The sequence below is a fragment of the Anguilla rostrata genome, chromosome 12 (assembly GCF_018555375.3).
Source record: "Anguilla rostrata isolate EN2019 chromosome 12, ASM1855537v3, whole genome shotgun sequence".
Classification (NCBI taxonomy): domain Eukaryota; kingdom Metazoa; phylum Chordata; class Actinopteri; order Anguilliformes; family Anguillidae; genus Anguilla; species Anguilla rostrata.
This window is the reverse complement of record NC_057944.1, coordinates 37,643,641-37,664,109: the sequence shown is the minus strand read 5'-3', so window position 1 is coordinate 37,664,109 and position 20,469 is coordinate 37,643,641. Positions and strand designations below refer to the sequence as shown.

Genomic DNA, 20,469 nt, shown 5'->3' with positions numbered 1-20,469 from the left:
AGTGTAATTACTGTAAATTAGTGTAATGTAATGGACAGCGAAATATATACGACAACGCATATTCGTACTGTCCAAATACGAATAATGTCATGACATCAATCAATAATAATGGACTTTGTCGCCCCCTCGAGTATTCTCAAAAACGTGTTACTGAAAAACGAAAAGCCTGAGCGGAATGAATGTTGGAGACATCGGCGCATACTACCAAGTTTATGGGCGGAACGGAAATGGTTCGTGCTTGTTTTCATTCCGAAGATTCATTCATAAAAAGATGGGCTACTAGCTGTCGTTGTCTTGACTTCAGGTAAATAGGTGCGTTTGAAAACTATATAAATACACGATATACTTAATATCATGACGCTATTTTTGCTAAGCCTGTATAGTTAAATAAGAAGTAGATTAAATCTAGACTAGTGTCAATATTACCAAGATAATTTAACAGTAGGCTATACTTCGATCGGAACAGAAAACATCAATGACCAATTCATAAAACCACGGTTTACAGCAAGTGAGTTTTATAACCCACGAGCATTTATGAGATGTATTAGTCTGAACCTCTGGTCATAAACGGATCAGCTGCATAAATAGCTACTAAATTGTTATGCTAAGTTCGGAGTAACTGTAGCTTACATTAGTAATACTAGCACTTGACGTTAATTTATCACTTCTGCTTTACCCCATTTAGTTAGCCACAGTATACAATGAATGACACCAATATGCCGGTTCGTCTACACTGTAGACTCTACAGAGATGGCTGAATACGTTGGCTATTTAGCTATACACATGGACAATTGTTTTTAACCTGCAAAAGGGAAATGCCAAGGTTTCCCAAAGCATGAAATTATCGTAACTTTTTAAATGGGTATCTAAAAGATGTCATTAGTGTAGTTGAGCACCGCGAATGTCAGCTGCAAGCAGTGAACATCCGATTTTGATCACAGAAGTGAGGGCTTGATGGAGACCGACCGGAGGAGGGATAGCCGGTCCTGGGACTGGGACAGCCCACAGTGCCGTGCCCAGCTGGACGAGGTGTTTTTCCGCCCACAAGACTACATTCGGGCGGGTAGCCAGGAGCACAGGGAATTTTGGACTTTCTTTGAGCGCTTCCAAAGGTTCAAGGGGAAGAGGGACATGGCATTGTCTAAAGCCGGCAGCGACGTTCTGAAGGACGAGAGCCGGGAGAGCAAATCTAGGAAGAAAGGAGCCGTCGGTAGCGTGGACCTGGGTCTGCCCAAAGAATATGACGCTCGCTACCGGATTAATGTGTCCGTGTGCACCAGGGATGTTGAGGAGCGTCTCGGTGGGTCAGATCGACGGCGACAGACCTCATCGGGACCGGGAAAGGAGGAGATAGCCACCTGTCGCCTGACCCTGCTTCACTTCCTGGACTTTTGCCAGAGGCAGAGCTTCGGCAAGCTGGCGAAACTTCGCCGGGAGCAGAGAAGCCTGCCGATCTTCCAGTACAGGGATCGCATCGTGGAGCTGGTGAGGACGCACTCCGTGGTGGTGGTGGCGGGGGACACGGGCTGCGGAAAGTCCACCCAGGTGCCCCAGTACCTCCTCGCCTCCGGTTTCAGCCACATCGCCTGCACACAGCCCCGACGTATCGCCTGCATATCGCTGGCCAAGAGGGTCAGCTTTGAGAGTCTCAACCAGTACGGATCTAAGGTACGAGGAACTTATGTATGTCATTTTGTCTCAGCCCTGTCCCTGGGGACCCACTGTGTAGGTTTTTTTGTTCCAACCCTAGTAACAAGCTATGTATTATAATGCGTCTAAGTGCACAATTATGGCTGAACTTAAACACATTTTCAACAACCTTATTTGATCAAGAGATTGGCTTTGACAAAAAACCAGCATGTGCAGCGGGTCCCCAGGATCAGGGCTAGGAATCTATTTTATATGACCTAGCCTTCCGGTTCTCACAGTGTCTGAAACAAAATAAGTCAACGGCATTGAAATTGATTGGATCACTGACAGAATGATTAAATGTCTTTTCACCAACGCTTTTCTGCTTTAATCACAGATTTCAGATGTGAAATATAAATTTACTTTGAGTGATGGTCAACAAGGGTCATCTCTGCTTTCAAGTAATATAGTCCCAGGTTGCTGGTGGTCTAGCAACATAACACTGTTTTTCTAAAGTCCTGATGTTTCCTAAGTTGTTTATGCGGATATTAAGGAGAGCTGACTGAGAGATCGTTGCCGCGGTTACAGGTGGGCTACCAGATCCGCTTTGAGACGACGCGCACGCCGGTGACAAAGCTGCTGTTCCTGACGGAGGGGCTGCTCCTGCGGCAGATCCAGCAGGACGCGGAGCTGGGCCGCTACCAGGTGCTGATCGTGGACGAGGTGCACGAGCGGCACCTGCACTGCGACTTCCTGCTGGGCGTGCTGCGCTCGCTGCTCCGCCGGCGGCCCGACCTGCGCCTCGTGCTCATGTCCGCCACCATCAACATCAAGCTCTTCTCCTCCTACTTCCACTCCGCCCCCGTGCTGCAGGTCCCCGGCAGGCTCTTCCCCATACAGGTGAGCACAGGCTGTTCCCCATACAGGTGAGCACAGGCTGTTCCCCATACAGGTGAGCTCAGGCTCTTCCCTGTACAGGTGAGCACAGGCTGTTCCCATACAGTGGCTCGGCTCTTCCTGTACAGGCGAGCTCAGGCTCTTCCCCATACAGGTGAGCACAGGCTGTTCCCCATACAGGTGAGCTCGGCTCTTCTCTGTACAGGTGAGCACAGGCTGTTCCCCATACAGGTGAGCTCGGGCTCTTCCCTGTACAGGTGAGCACAGGCTCTTCTCTGTACAGGTGAGCACAGGCTCTTCCCCGTACAGGTGAGCTCGGGCTCTTCCCAGTACAGGTGAGCTCAGGCTCTTCCCCATACAGGTGAGCACGGGCTCTTCCCCATACAGGTGAGCTCAGGCTCTTCCCTGTACAGGTGAGCACGGGCTGTTCCCCATACAGGTGAGCTCGGGCTCTTCCCAGTACAGGTGAGCTCAGGCTCTTCCCCATACAGGTGAGCACGGGCTCTTCCCCATACAGGTGAGCACAGGCTGTTCCCCATACAGGTGAGCTCAGGCTCTTCCCCATACAGGTGAGCACGGGCTCTTCCCCATACAGGTGAGCTCAGGCTCTTCCCTGTACAGGTGAGCACAGGCTGTTCCTCATACGGGTGAGCTCTGGGGCAGGCTGTTCCCCATACAGGTGAGCTCAGGACCACCCTCAGAGTCGAGGGAGGGCAGGTATGTTGTCCCGGGCCCTGGAAGGAGGAGGGGGGCAATGGTCTGTGAACTTGTGATAAATATTATTGAACGATACACGCAGGGAAAGTTTTGTCTCGGGCCTGGGAACGTCACCTGGCAGCCCCAGCCAGGTTTGGACGCCAGGTGTGGTGCTGCCACTGTACCTTTGAGCAAGGAGCTTCAGCGCTTCAGCCGTGTCCCTGCAGGTGATCTACCAGCCCATACCTCCAGAGGAGCAGCCCTCCCGCTCGGAGAAGCTGGACCCGCGGCCGTACCTGCGGGTGCTGCAGGGCATCGACCAGCGCTACCCCCCCGAGGAGCGGGGCGACCTGCTGCTCTTCCTGAGCGGCGTGGCCGAGATCAGCACCATCCAGGAGGCCTGCCAGACCTACGCCACCCACACCCGCCGCTGGATCGTCCTGCCGCTGCACAGCACCCTGTCCCTGGCCCAGCAGGACAAGGTACCCTGCAGCATCCCCTTAACCCCCGATGCCCTGCAACACCCCCCTCCCCCCCCCCCCCAACCCTAACCCACCCCACCCCGCCCCCTAACCTTTTCATAGGCTATTCCCACACTAGATACCAACTCTTAGTGAGACTCCACGGCCACTCTAAATGATTTAACCCTTTAAGGTGTGACATCACAAATATGTGGTTAGAATGTTCGTGACTGATGATTCTAATGCTGATGTCACAATCACTGCTGGTATTATTTTTTTTATTATTGTCTTTAATCTGCAGGAATTTTGCTGATGTCTAAAGGGCTAAGATATTTAAAATATTCAAAACGAAGTATCTGATTTACCTGGTCTGTTGGACCTCAGTGAGTTGAATTTTGGGTGAGGAGCTTTACACAGGGCATGTGCTTGCATGGTCCCTGTGAGGGGCAGTTGTGAGGTCACCTGTTCGTCACCACAGTGGCGTGATGTCACCCCCCCAGGTTTTTGACATTGCGCCCCCGGGGGTGAGGAAGTGCATCATCTCCACCAACATCGCCGAGACCTCCGTCACCATCGATGGTGTGCGCTTCGTGGTGGACTCCGGTGAGGACAGAATCATAAAGCATGCGCCTTGATTACATGTGTGCAAGTCTATATAGTCCCGTCCCATCCCCACCCCATAGCACACCCTCCATTTTTACTCATTTAGGTTATTATATTTTTATGGATTTAGATGATATTGTTTATTGTCTTGTGTGTATCCTCTTTGGACATGTTATCCATGTAGTGTATGTTTTGAATTTGTGCTACGGTGCTTGTTTAGCATGTTTTATGTGCACTAGTGTTGTAGGGATTTAGCATCTTAACTCACCGGCATGGGAAAAGTTGTTAGTCGAGTCTGACGCTACTGCTTATTTAACTCCTACGGATGCCTTTGCGTTCCCTTTCGTAGTAAGTGGCTGTAGATTAACGTGTGCACTAAGAGGAGTGCACTGTGATGTAATGGGGAGACCTGGCGGTGAAGTGGCCGTGAGCTGAGGTGTGGACGCGGCCTGTTGCAGGGAAGGTGAAGGAGATGAGCTTCGATCCCAAGGCCAAGATGCAGCGCCTGCAGGAGTTCTGGATCAGCCGGGCCAGCTCGGAGCAGCGCAAGGGCCGAGCGGGTCGGACCGGGCCGGGCGTCTGCTACCGCCTGTACGCCGAGTCCGATTACGAGGCCTTCGCCCCCTACGCCGTCCCCGAAATCCACAGGGTGGCGCTGGACTCCCTCGTGCTGCAGGTGAGCTGTACCAGGGGGCCCCTTCATCTGTGTGTTTCCCGCATCCATTAGCATCTACTGTGGATCATCTGTGTGTTTCCCGCATCCATTAGCATCTACTGTGGATCATCTGTGTGTTTCCTGCATCCATTAGCATCTACTGTGGATCATGTGTGTGTTTCCTGCATCCGTTAGCATCTACTGTGGATCATCTGTGTGTTTCCCGCATCCATTAGCATCTACTGTGGATCATCTGTGTGTTTCCCGCATCCATTAGCATCTACTGTGGATCATCTGTGTGTTTCCTGCATCCATTAGCATCTACTGTGGATCATCTGTGTGTTTCCTGCATCCATTAGCATCCCATGTGGATCATTTGTGTGTTTCCTGCGTCCATTAGCATCTACTGTGGATCATCTGTGTGTTTCCTGCATTCATTAGTATCTACTGTGGATCATCTGTGTGTTTCCTGCATCCATTAGCATCTACTGTGGATCATCTGTGTGTTTCCTGCATCCATTAGCATCTACTGTGGATCATCTGTGTGTTTCCTGCATCCATTAGCATCTACTGTGGATCATCTGTGTGTTTCCTGCATCCATTAGCATCTACTGTGGATCATCTGTGTGTTTCCTGCGTCCATTAGCATCACTTCATTTGTTGATGATGGCTGCAGCCATTCAGAGTCATTGGTGGAAAGTTCTCCTCATTATTGTTCCAGTCACGCTCACCGTGCCCGTGCTGTCTCTGTGCAGATGAAGAGCATGGGGCTGGGGGACCCCCGCTCCTTCGTCTTCATCGACCCGCCCCCTGCCGCCAGCATCCAGACCGCACTGACCTACCTGAAGGACCAGGGGGCACTGGACAGCCACGGGGAGCTTACCGCCATCGGGAAACTGTTAGCACAGCTGCCTGTGGACGTGGTCATCGGTGAGGCCTAGCTTTCTCACTTTCTCTGTGTCACATGGTGCAACTCTACCAATCAGAGGAGAGGAGGTGCTGTGTGCAAATAGAAAATCAGCACTCATCGGCTTGCTCTGCAGTGGCACTGTATTATGACAGTTATGGAAATGGGCTTGTAACCCAGAGGTTGCAGGTTCAATTCCCAGGTGGGACACTGCCATTGTCACCTTGAGCAAGGTACTTAACGTGAATTGCTTCAGTAAATATCTGGCAGTGTTAATGGACTTTGTGTACAAAGGTAGAGGACTGTGTCCTTGCAGGGGTTTAGAGCTTTATCTGTGCTTTTCAAATTCCTACAGTCCACAGACCAAATTTCAGAAGCAGCATCTGTTTTCACCAGTAAAATTCTGATGCGGTGTTGGGCTGTGTTCAGGGAAGATGCTGGTGCTGGGCTCGGTGTTCAGCCTGGTGGAGCCTGTGCTGACGCTGGCCGCCGCCCTCAGCGTTCAGTCGCCCTACCTGCGCAGCGCCCAGCACAACCCGGACTGTGCCACGGCCAGGCAGCCCCTGTACAGCAACCATGGAGACCCCTTCACCCTGCTCAACACCTTCAACACCTGGGTGCAGGTGAGAGAGCGTGGGCACGATGCACATGGGCCTTTGGGGAATGGAGAGCCTCCAGGTTACAGGCCTGAGCCAAATACTTTGTCCCTGTAGACACCAGTAAACTTCCTGCAGCTCATTGATGGTAAAAAAGAGGCACCTATCTTTACCAATATTCAGTACAAAATCCTTTTTTGTATGATTGTACATCTGGTTAGTACTGGTTTTCAGTGAAAATTCTCAGTGAAGTTATATCAGATATTATTATGCCTCAAGTAGTTCAAATAGCATATTTGACCGAGGTCTGATTGTGTGATTAGGCCAAGCGGCCAAAACCAGACTTCGTTTTTGAAGCTCATTTCCTGGTGTTGTAGTTCCTGGTTGCTCACTAGCGCCACTACGGATGGCTCCAGTATAGGTGTTTTCATATCCGGTTTCCATGTAAGTCTACGGTACAAATGCGATCAAAATACAAAGTCAATAATTTTTTCTCACAAGAACAAATAATCATAATAGGTGTATTTTATTCGTCTTATGACTGTCGATTTCATGGTCGATTTCATGATTTATTGCGTTATTTGGGCACAGTGCCAATATTTGTTCTGGACCAATGAGGTACAGCTTGCGTCACTTCCGGATTACTGCGGAGGACTGAGCTACAATCTGTGGTCACTGGGGTGGGAGGTGGCGTTTCTTGGCCTTGACATTGCGGCTCCGACCACGGTCCACCTGTGCGAAGTCAGAAAATGCAGGCATCCCATTTTGTAGTGGTTTCATTATAGCGTGTGCTATTTACAGCTGCACTAGGCGACCATAAAATAATCCTCCTCTGAAGTTTTGCGGTAGCCGAGTCATTTTTACTATTTCCTTTAGCCCACTTAACCAAATAATTAGTTGGCAGAAGCGTAATCAGCTAACGCTTATTTGCTATATGTGGTAGTCCAGTAGCCTATGCTAAAACAGTTCGCAACTTCGGCTACCAAGCCATTTGACTAGCTAGCTAACCCTAACCGGCAAATATTCCATTTGTCAAACGTGTTTGACGGCTTGTCAGTCGTGTACATTCCGTAAATGTCTACCTGGGCTATGCTGCACGAATGTGACAAAGCTAGAAGCTAGCAAGAAAATAATAATAATTAGAAATTCAATGTACATTATTTTTGTCTTTATGCAACAGGTGGAAAACTTGCTCTTCAAAGTGCGTTGTCATATTTACACGCCTGTAGATCAGTTATTAAAATACTTGGTAGATTTGTTAATCACCGCTGACAGTGTTAATTTTTATTCGGTAAAAGTGACTTGCGAACGATCGGTCAGCTAGCGTCACCCAGCAAGTAAACACCACAAACGGCGATGGAGTAGTAGCAGTTAATGGCTCATTAACTGACTGGCGAAAACCTACGACGATAACTTGCTTGGTTAACAGCAGGTCTACCAGACAGTTATATGAAAATTAGCCTAGTCAAATCACCAGTAGTCTACACATCTCTGATTGATTGACCATCAGTGCAGTCGATGTTCTTCCCCTGTAGTTCATATTGCTAATGTGTGAGCTAACCACGGATAGCTTACCTAGCTCACTGGCAAGCTGATATGCTAGCTAAGCATATTCGTTTTGCCGAGAAACATAAATTGAAGATAACTGAACATAATTGTATTATTAATGTCATACATATAATGTGATTACATGACACAGTACAGTCACGGATGGAAATTAAACTCCGTAAACATTTGATCATATATTTTAAAACATAACGGCAGACAGTCAGCTAGCCTCAAGTTCGTTCTGCAATCGTTCGTTCAGGTTGATGGGCTTTTCCGCACCGGACTGTCAATCACATTGTAAAAATCACAAGACCGCTTAACTCTATGGTTTTGGCTCCAAATCGAGAACATGGCCGCGCCCGCCATTGAGCTTCAAAACGTGTTTTACAGACCCACTGAGAGGCAATGGGTGACGTCACAGTAGCTTTGTCCATATTTTTTACAGTCTCTGGATTAGGCAGGAACATAAGACACAATGGAATAGAAGTCAGCACAAAAAATAGCCTGATAGAGGTTGTGTTCAGAGTCTTGGTGTGCTTGTCTCTCAGGTGAAGGCGGAGAGGGGCGGGGGCTCCAGGAAGTGGTGCCGGAGGCGGGGCCTAGAGGAGCAGCGGCTGTACGAGATGGTCAACCTGCGGCGGCAGTTTAAGGTACGACCCGAGTGCCGATGGCGTTAGAAATACAGCCACCTGCTGGGGTCACGATCCGAAATCCTTCAGACACCAATAAACACCCCGCAGATTACTGCCAGTCTGAAAGAAATGGCCTTTTTTCATCAGTATTAAGAACAGAACTATTTCAGAATTTCAGAATTTTTCGTCTGAATGCACATTTTGATTTGTAACATATTTTGCTGAAAAGTCACTGGGACCTTGTAGGAGTGTTTTAAAGTTTTGTCAGAACCGTAAAGCGTATCAGAAGCATAGTGTATCTGGTCTGGGTGTGTTTGGTCCCGGTGTGGCTGTGCGATATGGCGGTTAATGAGTGAATGACCTGGCCCCGTACCCGTGCGGGACAGGAGCTGCTGAAGAGCCACGGGCTCCTGGAGGGCGAGCAGGGCGCCCCCTGCAGGCAGGACCGGCGGCAGCGGCAGCAGCGCTTCAGCGAGCGGCGGAAGCTGCACCAGCTCAAGCGCGACCACGACCTGCAGGAGGGAATGCGCCGGAAGGTCCTGAGGCTGGAGGAGGGGGAGGAGGGCGCCGCCTCGTCCGGGTCGGAGGGGGAGGAGTCCGGGAGAGGGAGGCGGGGAAAGGACGAGGCGGGGCAGAGCGTGGACATACAGGTGAGGAATCTGTTCTGTCACGTGACCCCCCCCGACTGGACAGCCCCCTCAAATTGTAGGAAGTCCCCAGAACGTGTGCACTCCATTTCATTGGCCGGTACTTTTCCATCTGTAAAACGGGCCAGTCACTGATTCGCTCCTCTCCATGCAGTCACAATCCAGAGTGGTCCAGTTCAGAAACAGTCTGCTTAGTTTCTTGATTGATATTCTGTCTCTCCCTGGGTGCAATGGACTTGCTGTGGCTGAGTTTACCACACAGAGTTGTCAGTGTGTGCAACAGATTGCCAGATCGTTTAGTAGAAACCAAGGCCCATGTGGGGCTGCAGTTCAGACTTGCAGTGCTGGATTTGCCATATTTTTGTCTGTAAATAATGAGCTGAAAGGACATAAATGAGCTGTATGGCCAGTTCTCATCGTCATGTGTTGTTGTGCTCTCATGTGATTGGTGGGTTGGCCCCTCCCCCACAGGAAGTGAAGTTTAAGCTGCGGCACAGCGTGACGGAGCTGCAGGAAGCGGCGGGCGCCAGTCAGGACCTGTCGTCACGGCAGCAGGCCCTGCTGAAGCTGGTGCTGTGCCGGGGGCTGTACCCACAGCTGGCACTGCCCGACGAACACAACGCCACGCGCAAGGACTCCGAGCAGGTCTGTGTGTGTGTGTGTGTGTGTGTGTGTGTGTGTGTGTGTGTGTGTGTGTGTGTCTGTGTGAGTGTGTGTGTGAGTGTGTGTGTGTGTGTGTGTGTGTGTGTGTGTGTGTGTGTGTGTGAGTGAGAGCTGGCACTGCCCGACGAACACAACGCCACGCGCAAGGACTCTGAGCAGGTCTGTGTGTGTGTGTGTGTGTGTGCGTGTGTGACAGTGTGAGAGCTGGCACTGCCCGACGAACACAACGCCACGCGCAAGGACTCCGAGCAGGTCTGTGGTGTGTGTGTGTGTGTGTGTGTGTGTGTGTGTGTGTGTGTGTGTGTGAAAGTGTGAGAGCTGGCACTGCCCGACGAACACAACGCCACGCGCAAGGACTCTGAGCAGGTCTGTGTGTGTGTGTGTGTGAGAGTGTGAGAGCTGGCACTGCCCGACGAACACAACGCCACGCGCAAGGACTCCGAGCAGGTCTGTGTGTGTGTGTGTGTGTGTGTGTGTGTGTGGATGTGTGTAGGTGTGTGTGTTGTGTTGTGTGTGTGTGTCGTCTGGTGTGTGTGTGTGAGAGAGTGTGGTGAATGTGTGTGTGGTGTGTGTGTGTGTGTGTGTGTGTGTGTGAGTGTGAGAGCTGGCACTGCCCGACGAACACAACGCCACGCGCAAGGACTCCGAGCAGGTCTGTGTGTGTGTGTGTGTGTGTGTGGTGTGAGAGAGAGCTGGCACTGCCCGACGAACACAACGCCACGCGCAAGGACTCCGAGCAGGTCTGTGTGTGTGTGTGTGTGTGTGTGTGTGTGAGAGTGTGAGAGCTGGCACTGCCCAACGAACACAACGCCACGCGCAAGGACTCCGAGCAGGTCTGTGTGTGTGTGGTGTGTGTGTGTGTGTGAGACGTGTGAGAGCTGGCACTGCCCGACGAACACAACGCCACGCGCAAGGACTCCGAGCAGGTCTGTGTGTGTGTGTGTGTGTGAGTGTGTGTGTGTGTGTGAGAGTGTGAGTGTGAGAGTGTGAGAGCTGGCACTGCCCGACGAACACAACGCCACGCGCAAGGACTCCGAGCAGGTCTGTGTGTGTGTGTGTGTGTGTGTGTGTGGGTGTGTTGAGAGTGTGTGTGTGTGTGTGTGTGTGTGTGAGAGTGTGTGTGTGTGTGTGAGTGTGTGTGAATGTATGTGTGTGTGTGTGTGTGTGTGTGTGTCTGTGTGTGAATGTGTGTGAATGTATGTGTGTGTGTGTGTGTGTGTGTGTCTGTGTCTGTGTCTGTGAGAATGAATGTGTGTGTGTGTGTGTGTGAGAGTGTGTGTGTGTCTGTGTGTGTGTGTGTGTGTGAGTGTGTGTGAATGTGAGTGTGTGTATATGTATGTGTAATCCTGCCCTCTCCCAGGCCGCAGCGGTTGGTCGTGTGACTGAGCGCCCAGCGTTTGTGTTTCAGATCTTCCACACGCGCAACAAGCAGGGCGTGGTCATCCACCCCACCAGCGTGTTCGCCAGCGACCCCGAGGTGCTGCACGTCCCAGAGCCCGAGCCCAGAGAGACGGGTACGCCCCTGCGCCCCTCAAATTAAATCCACACCCCCATTTAGAGCGCTGCTGGAGTTAAACCACACCCACATTAGGATTATTAACCAATAGAGTGTGCTGCTGAAGTTAAACCACACCCCCATTAGGAAAATACACATAAGTTTCAATTCATTTTAATTAGTTTTATTAGAGCCTCTGCTAAATGAATGTGATTTAATGGAAAGTGATGTTTTATAATGCAATGTGCTGTGATATGTAATGTAGTGTAATGTACATGTTGACGCTCCAACTCAGCCTGTCTCCTGTCTGTAGGCTCTGAGAAGCCGGAGAGCTCTAAGCACCAGCTGCTGGCCTTCGTCACCCTGCTGGAGACCAACAAGCCGTACGTCTGCAACTGCGTCCGAGTGCCCGCCCTGCAGGTCAGTGCACTGAGAATGCGCAACCTAGCGTAGATTATGGGGTACGCAGGGTGAGCTGGAGGTGCTGTTTTTGGGGTACGCAGGATCAGCTGGAGGTGCTGATTTGGGGGTAGCGCAGGGTGAGCTGGAGGTGCTGATGTTGGGGTACACAGCAGCGCAAGCTCGACTTGGGTAAGCACTGTAGCTGATTGGGTAACCAGAGAGAGCTGATATTGGGGGTAGCGCAGGGTGAGCTGATGTTGGGGTACACAGTGCGAGCTGATTTTGGGGTACACAGGGTGAGCTGGAGGTGCTAATTTTGGGGTACGCAGAGCGAGCTGATGTTGGGGTAACGCAGAGCAAGCTGATGTTGGGGTCCCCCCCGTGCGTGTGCTCAGGCGCTGCTCCTGGTGTCCCGCTCGGTGGACACTAACGCGGACTGCACGCGGGTGGTGGTGGACGGCTGGCTGGAGCTGACCCTGAGCGACGCGGACTCCGCGCTCCGCTCCATCTCCTCCGCCCTGACGCTCCGCTCCGACTGGGAGCGCCTCCTGCAGGCGCAGCTGCGCAACAGCACCCCCAGCCTGGACCCCGCCCCCGCCGCGCCCGCCCTGTCCCGCCGCGAGCTGGAGAAGCTGAGCGACGCGCTGGTCCGCTTCCTGCTCTACACCGAGGTACGCCGACCCGCGTCGCCCCGACGACGACCTTCGCTGACCTTCTGACCCCGCCCACCCGACGCACTGCGTCACTCTGGGCCTATCAGGGTTCCTCTTTATATGAACTGAATTTCAGTTACGTTCCCGAACTGACTGAAGTTAAACGGATTTGACCCCCATCTTCACTGCCACTGTTTTAATTGGTCTTATATTGTACTGTAAATGCCCGTGAAGTACTGCAATATGCAGGTATATTTACTGCAATACTACATACGCTGTAAATAGTGTATTAGAGAAGTACCAACAGTAGACAAGAACTGTACTCTGATCATTTTTAGCTAGTTACCAGTATTAATTATTTGATGTTAAATTATGAAATGACCGGTTTCTGTCCATGTGTATTTAAATCAGCGCTGTGCATACTGGGTACTGCTTGTGATGGCGGTGTTGATGTAGTTTATCCCCTCTGTCTCCTCGGGTCTCTGGTTGAGTAAAGGCTAAATGAGGTTAAGATAAAGTGTGTCTGTCTTTGTGCAGGTCAGTTACAGCCTGCGGCGGCTTGGCGGTCTGGAGGCGCAGAACCTGTACGTGGGCCCCCAGCCGGTCCTGGGGCTCCCCGACGCCCCCGCCCTGAACCCCCTCTTCGTCGGGATGAAGGCCGAGCCCCACCCTATGAAAGGGGGGCTTCGGGTCTCCAGCTTCTTCACCTACAACTGTCTGAGTGTGAGCACCCGCCTCCACCTCTGCTCCGCCCCCGAGTTTCACTACGCAACCCTAACCCTCCACCTCTACTTGCTGAGTTTCAGTGCACAGACTCCCACCTGCAGTACTCCTGTCGATTCCTGAGAATTTTCCACTGAATGTGTTACTTAACCAAAATCACATTTAAGAAGGATTCTTTGCCTTCTGAATATTTGCTGAAAATAAATATTTTCTTTTAAAATTGTAAATCGATAATCTGTGGGTACTGTACTTTTGCCTGAAGGGTTAAAGTCCTTCAAAATTAGTTTTGTGTACCTTAAACCTTATAACTGAGGTATTTAAATCTTCTACCTGTGTGTGTGTGTGTGTGTGTTTGTGTTGTGTGTGTGTGTGTGTGCGTGTGTGTGCGTGTGTGTGTGCGTGTGTGTGTGCGTGTGTGAGCAGGACTCTAAGGATTTGTACAGCGAGTGCATGCGCACGTTCTGGAGTTGCCCACACTGTGACTTCTACATGCCCCTCACGCCCTTGGAGCGCATGCACCACGAGGCCACCTGCAGGCCGGCTGGGGAACTGCAGCCCAAGGACGGTGAGTATGGGATACCTTTAAGACCCGGAAACTAGGGCCTGTAGTTGGGTCCCAAGTTGGATTCGCTATCCGTCACTTATTTTATGCCTCGTAGTGACTGTGATTGTTTTTGTTTTGTAACCAAATTTAGAGCCAGAAGACGGGACGGCCGCTAGCTCCAAGTCTTCGTCCTCTTCCTCCAGCCTGACCCGGGTGTACCACTGTGATGTCTGCGACAAAGACCTGACCCTCACCTCCACCCAGATCCTTAAACACAAGAGGCAGCACCTGTGAGGCACGGCTGGGCGTGGCCAGGCACGACTGAGGCGTGTTCCCTCACTGGGCCACCGGCGGACCCTCAACCTCTGAGGCTGATTGGTCAGCACCACTCTGAGGCTGATTGGTCAGCACCACTCTGGGGCTGATTGGTCAGCACCACCCTGAGACTGATTGGTCAGCACCACTCTGAGGCTGATTGGTCAGCACCACTCTGGGGCTAATTGGTCAGCACCACCCTGAGACTGATTGGTCAGCACCACTCTGAGGCTGATTGGTCAGCACCACTCTGGGGCTGATTGGTCAGCACCACTCTGAGGCTGATTGGTCAGCACCCCTCTGAGGCTGATTGTTCAGCACCCCTCTGAGGCTGATTGGTCAGCACCACTCTGAGGCTGATTGGTCAGCACCACTCTGGGGCTGATTGGTCAGCACCACTCTGAGACTGATTGGTCAGCACCACTCTGAAGCTGATTGGTCAGCACCACTCTGGGGCTGATTGGTCAGCACCACTCTGGGGCTGATTGGTCAGCACCACCCTGAGACTGATTGGTCAGCACCACTCTGGGGCTGATTGGTCAGCACCACTCTGGGGCTGATTGGTCAGCACCACTCTGAGGCTGATTGGTCAGCACCACTCTGAGGCTGATTGGTCAGCACCACTCTGGGGCTGATTGGTCAGCACCACTCCGGGGCTGATTGGTCAGCACCACTCTGGGGCTGATTGGTCAGCACCACGGACAGCTCCACCACACAGCTGTTTTAATCCCGTTCGGAAATAAAAGTCAAATACTGTAATCAAGACCCTTTAACCCCATTCAAACGATTCAGACGAGCCGCGTGACTGACGGCTCATTTCCCTCCTTTCTGACCGGGACTTCCTGGCCATCACAGGACTGTACATGTTGTTTAAATAAATAAAACTATTATAAAAAGCAGCTTGCCTGTTCTGCTTCTCAATCCCATGTTGTCACGCATATCATGCACCCTTTTGATCAGTTTTATTTAACTAAAACCTAAATTAAATTGATGTCTTTTAGACTTGAATGGATTTCAGAATTCTTGCATGCGTCCATCTTGGAATTGGGATAATGGAACTGTAGTGCCATCATGTGGACAATATTGGTACTAATTGCCTTGCTCCTTAATTACACTGTATGCACTTGTGGGTGACTGTTTGTTTCCCCTTAAATTATTTAAACAAGCTTACAAATGTGCATATACTTAAAAGGGAATAATTATTCTGAATGTAAATACATATTTCTGATCAGACAGGGGAAATTGCAGTCTGTGAAACAGTTGAACTCAACTTTTAAACTAAAATCATTTTGGTCTCAGCAGGAAGTCGACTCACCTGGTGTCACAGGTAGAACTCCTGACTGGCAGGCGGCTGAAACAGAAGTTGCCTGTCAGTTACAGTATCACCCACAATCCCCCACAGGCGAGGGACGTGTACACTGCAGTGTTAAATCTCACACAGGGCTGAAGGCATGGACATGCACCATTTCCAGAACAAAGGTTTCATTAAAATATAGAGTGAGGTTTTAATTAATGATACAAACCCACGATATGTAACACCTCAAAGCAGCACGTTGGCACTAAGTCAGAGAAGACCACACGGAAATCAAAAACCTGTCTCCAAAAATAAATAAATCATCTCAATAAATACCTGGATAAATAAACCAACAGGTAATATCTCATTAATTACTTTCTTTCAAAATTAACCAATAAATACGTACATTGTAAAATATACACATTGGCAGAAAAAAAATAACCCGATAGGTAAAATGGTACATAAAGTACATACTACATAAAAAATAATGTGTTATTAATAAATTAAATCAAAAGGCACATTTATTAAGATGTACGAATGGGGCCCTCTGGGGTGATGTCACTTCCTTTCCTTTCCTGTCTCTGTCACTCCTGTGTGTGTGCGTGTGTGTGTGTCTCTACATGTCTGCAGCAGTATGTGTAAGGAGTGTGTGCGTGTGAGTGCATTCGTTTGTGTGTTTGAGTGCGTGTGGAGGTTGGGGGTTGGTGGATGAAATGGAGAAATGTGATTGGATAAGAACAGCACTCTCTCGTGTGACTGGACGAGAACACAGCAGCACACTCTCGTGTGATTGGCTCAAGAACGGCACACACACCACACCGCTCTCCGTTGCATTTGGGATTTTCCGCACCGTGACACTTCCCAAAATAAAGTGACTCAAAGCCAGCAGACAATGTAGCACGTGACCCCCCCCCCCCTTGTCCCTCTGTAACAGAGTAAACAAACATACCTCATAATACAGGTGATAGTGTTACACACTGGCACATGCCCCCCCCCCCTTTCTAATAAGTGGGGGGGGGTTCTGTATTAATGCAGCCGCTGTACATCTTTCCCTGTTCCTCGTTAAGCGAGAGCAGTTTTACTGCTCGGTTGCCGAAATGTGCAGCTCAGAAGGAAGGATTTTGAGGTGATTTTTGAGGTGATTCAAAATGAAAAGCAGCTCAGAGATGCAGATTTTTTTTTAAAGCCTGTTTCCGACGGACACAGCTGCCACAAGGTATTCTGGACCGAGATCCCCATTCTTTCTCAGACGATGGGCGTTTCATTTTTATCAGAGTTGAATTTACTTTTGTTAATTAATTTTAAATCACGGAGATCATTCCGATGCGGACCTGTTTGAATACAACGCTAGAAAATCTGTGAAAACACTGGAGCCTGTGAACAGTGACGGCCTGTGAGGCTGTTTTTAGTTTTTTTTGGGGGGTGGACTGGTGACTGGTGACCCCTGGGCGTGGTTCACAGTGCAGTCCAAAGTACCCTGTCTATCTGAAGGCCAGACCACCGGCTCCACATCTCTCTAAAACTCCGCCCCCCTCGTTCAAGTCATCTTACAACTGTCCTCTGTCAACCTCAGTCAATCAGCATTTAAAAAAATAACTATTCGATACATTGTTCATTACAACACTTTTATCTTTTTGGTGGCATCTGCTATTCACTTTATAAGGTAGATTTGGGCATCTGGGAGGCCACTGGTCCTATTTAATTGGGTTTTTATTTATTTTATTTTATTTATTTTTGGTAAGCAGTTAACTGGTGATTGCATAAGTGAAAACGCTTAAGAGGCTGTGGGATGGGGGGCGGGGGGAGGTGGGGGGCTAAACTGACTGGGTAAAAAGGACCCTGCTCCACCCTGCTCTCTCTCTCTCATTCTCTCTCTTTGTCTCTCACACTCTCTTTCCCTCTGTCTTTCTCTCACTCTGTCCCTCACTTGATCTCTCTCTCTCCCTCCACATCCCCTCTTTCACCTTCTCTCACTCCCCCTAGAGAGTGTTTCATTTTTCCTTCAGTTAGAAAGATGATTAAGCCACAGTTTAGAGAAGGTTTTATAATTCATACATAACTCTCTGTGTCTGCCAGGGGATAAACTTAGTAAAAAATATATTTTAAAAATACCAATAATCAGAACAATATGTCACATTTATAAACATCTTTTACTTTGTGTTCTTTTCTTCTTGTCTTGTAAAATTAAAAACTTTGAAAACAGTTTTAAACACCCTCACTAACCTTGTCTCTCCTCATCAATTACCTTGAGATTGGACCTTAACCTTTGACCTTTCACCTCTGCTCCCATGACCCAGTGAGCACCGCACACACTGAAACACTCAAGCTCAGCACCTACATCACCTGCAGGAAATTAATATTTGTTTTTCAATTTTTTTAGGGAGGAGAACTGAACTGAGTTTGGGTGGGTTAAATAAAGGCATAGGATTGGCTGCATGGCAGGATAATGGAGTCATGTGACTGATAATTATGGCGGTTAAATGAAAATGCTGAGTAATGTCCCTGTTGCAGGGAGGGATGTTGTTTTGTAAGTGAACAGATCACACCTGTGCTCTCTCTTTACCACTTCATCAAGCCCCGCCCCCACTCCCTCCCCTTGTCCCCGCCCCCGGCCCCTGCCCCGCCCCGCCCCCCCGGGGTCCTGGCCACGCCCCGGCTCACCGCACGGCCTTGTGCTTGCCCCCGCAGCAGCCGCACCTCTCCCCGCAGCGCAGGCAGGCGTGCAGGGGCAGGTAGCAGCACATGCAGGGCACCAGCAGCGACAGCGCCAGCACGGCCGCCCAGCGGGCGCAGCAGAGCGGGTGCGGCCTGCCGCCCGACGGGTCCTCGCAGGAGCAGGGCTCCCAGAACTCGCCCTCCGAGTCGGAGGCGCAGTGGTACAGCAGGCTCTCCGCGCACCACACGCACGTCCAGCGCCGCAGGCAGCGCCGGGCGGGGTCCGGGGCGTCCCGGCAGCGGCCCCGCCCGTTCTCGGCCGCGCTGAAGACCGAGCGGCAGTACACGCAGCGCGACGAGCAGGACGACGAGCCCTGGGGGCGGGGGCTGTCCTCGTCCGGGGAGACGGCCCCGCCCCCGGAGGCGGAGCCGGCGAGACCCAGCCCACAGTCGCTCCCGCCGCCCCCTCCTCCTCCTCCTCCGCCTCCCCCTCCTCCTCCTCCTCTTTTCCGAGTCCGTGAGCGAGGCGTGGCCAGGGACGTGTGGATGCAGCATGGGGAGGGGGAGCCCTTCCCCGTGTCCTGGGGGGACCCCCCGGCGGAGGGGGCGCCGGAGGCAGCGTTGGGGCCCCCGCCGCAGGAGGGCGTGACCGAGGGGTGGCGCTTCCTGTCCAGGGTGACCGTGACCTCGCAGCCCGTCACCCCGACGCCCGCCAGCTCCTTCTCGAAGCGCACCACGCACAGCTCGGACTTGTCCTGCGAGCCGCCGCCGCCGCCGCCCCCTCCTCCGTCGACCCCGCCCCCGACGATGACCCCGCCCCCCAGCCCCCCGATGGCGGTCCGAGTCGCCCCCGCCCGGCGGTAGTCCTCGTACCCGCGGGAGCCCCACAGGTCCTTGCAGGGGTCCAGGCTGCGCAGGTCCCCCTCCTCCAGCAGCGAGAGGGGGGAGAGAGGGGGCGGGGCGGAGACCGGGGCCGGAGGGGTGGGCGGGGCCGGTGGAGGGGGCGGGGGCGCCGGAGGGTTCACGATGGCGGTCACCTGCGAGGGCTGCTGGTGCACGGGCCGGGTGTGGATCTGAGAGAGGAGAGAGCGTTACACACCACCACACCAGGCCTGGGTCACATACTTTACACACCCCCACACCAAACCTGGGTCACACACTTTACACACCTCCACACCAAACCTGGGTCACATACTTTACACACCTCCACACCAAACCTGGGTCACATACTTTACACACCCCCACACCAAACCTGGGTCACACACTTTACACACCTCCACACCAGACCTGGGTCACACACTTTACACACCTCCACACCAGACCTGGGTCACACACTTTACACACCTCCACACCAGACCTGGGTCACACACTTTACACACCTCCACACCAGACCTGGGTCACACACTTTACACACCCCCACACCAAACCTGGGTCACACACTTTACACACCCCCACACCAGACCTGGGTCACACACTTTACACACCCCCACACCAGACCTGGGTCACATACTTTACACACCCCCACACCAAACCTGGGTCACACACTTTACACACCCCCACACCAAACCTGGGTCACACACTTTACACACCCCCACACCAGACCTGGGTTACTTTACACACCTCCACACCAGACCTGGGTCACATACTTTACACACCCCCACACCAAACCTGGGTCACATGCTTTACACACCCCCACACCAGGCCTGGGTCACACACTTTACACACCCCCACACCAAACCTGGGTCACACACTTTACACACCCCCACACCAGACCTGGGTCACACACTTTACACACCCCCACACCAGACCTGGGTCACACACTTTACACACCCCCACACCAGACCTGGGTCACACACTTTACACACCCCCACGCCAGACCTGGGTCACACACTTTACACATCCCCACACCAAACCTGGGTTACTTTACACACCTCCACACCAGACCTGGGTCACATACTTTACACACCTCCACACCAGACCTGGGTCACACACTTTACACACCTCCACACCAGGCCTGGGTCACACACTTTACACACCCTCACACCAGACCTGGGTCACACACTTTACACACCCCCACACCAGACCTGGGTCACATACATTACACACCCTCACACCAGACCTGGGTCACACACTTTACACACCTCCACACCAGGCCTGGGTCACACACTTTACACACCCCCACACCAGACCTGGGTCACACACTTTACACACCTCCACACCAGACCTGGGTCACACACTTTACACACCCCCACACCAGATCTGAGTCACACACTTTACACACCCCACACCAGACCTGGGTCACACACTTTACACACCCCCACACCAGACCTGGGTCACACACTTTACACACCCCACACCAGACCTGGGTCACACACTTTACACACCCCCACACCAGACCTGGGTCACACACTTTACACACCCCCACACCAGACCTGGGTCACATACTTTACACAC

General features: G+C 51.7%; 2 protein-coding genes across 4 annotated transcripts in view; one reads left to right on the top strand and one right to left on the bottom strand.

The window, feature by feature from the left end:
• The first annotated feature begins 149 nt into the window (after nucleotides 1-149).
• On the top strand, nucleotides 150-14,965 carry dhx34 (DEAH (Asp-Glu-Ala-His) box polypeptide 34). Of its 3 annotated transcripts, none has more exons than XM_064301077.1 (17): nucleotides 150-304; nucleotides 942-1,668; nucleotides 2,218-2,529; nucleotides 3,450-3,704; nucleotides 4,184-4,286; nucleotides 4,745-4,962; nucleotides 5,697-5,871; nucleotides 6,278-6,471; nucleotides 8,541-8,642; nucleotides 9,011-9,274; nucleotides 9,743-9,916; nucleotides 11,343-11,448; nucleotides 11,743-11,849; nucleotides 12,227-12,502; nucleotides 13,022-13,207; nucleotides 13,631-13,772; nucleotides 13,903-14,965. In XM_064301077.1, exons 1-17 carry the CDS (start codon nucleotides 180-182, stop codon nucleotides 14,043-14,045), a joined length of 3,609 nt encoding a protein of 1,202 aa, XP_064157147.1. In that variant the 5' UTR covers nucleotides 150-179; the 3' UTR covers nucleotides 14,046-14,965. The 3 variants fall into 3 exon arrangements, with proteins under 3 accessions (XP_064157147.1, XP_064157149.1, XP_064157148.1); XM_064301079.1 differs by having other exon boundaries at nucleotides 194-312; XM_064301078.1 differs by having other exon boundaries at nucleotides 202-508.
• Nucleotides 14,966-15,546: 581 nt separating this feature from the next.
• Nucleotides 15,547-20,469, bottom strand: part of spred3 (sprouty related EVH1 domain containing 3) — a 14,739-nt gene continuing 9,816 nt past the window's right edge. The window contains exon 6 of the mRNA XM_064301093.1: nucleotides 15,547-19,088. Coding sequence (XP_064157163.1) covers nucleotides 18,018-19,088 — 1,071 coding nt within the window. The 3' untranslated portion in view covers nucleotides 15,547-18,017. The remainder of the gene's footprint in view (nucleotides 19,089-20,469) is intronic.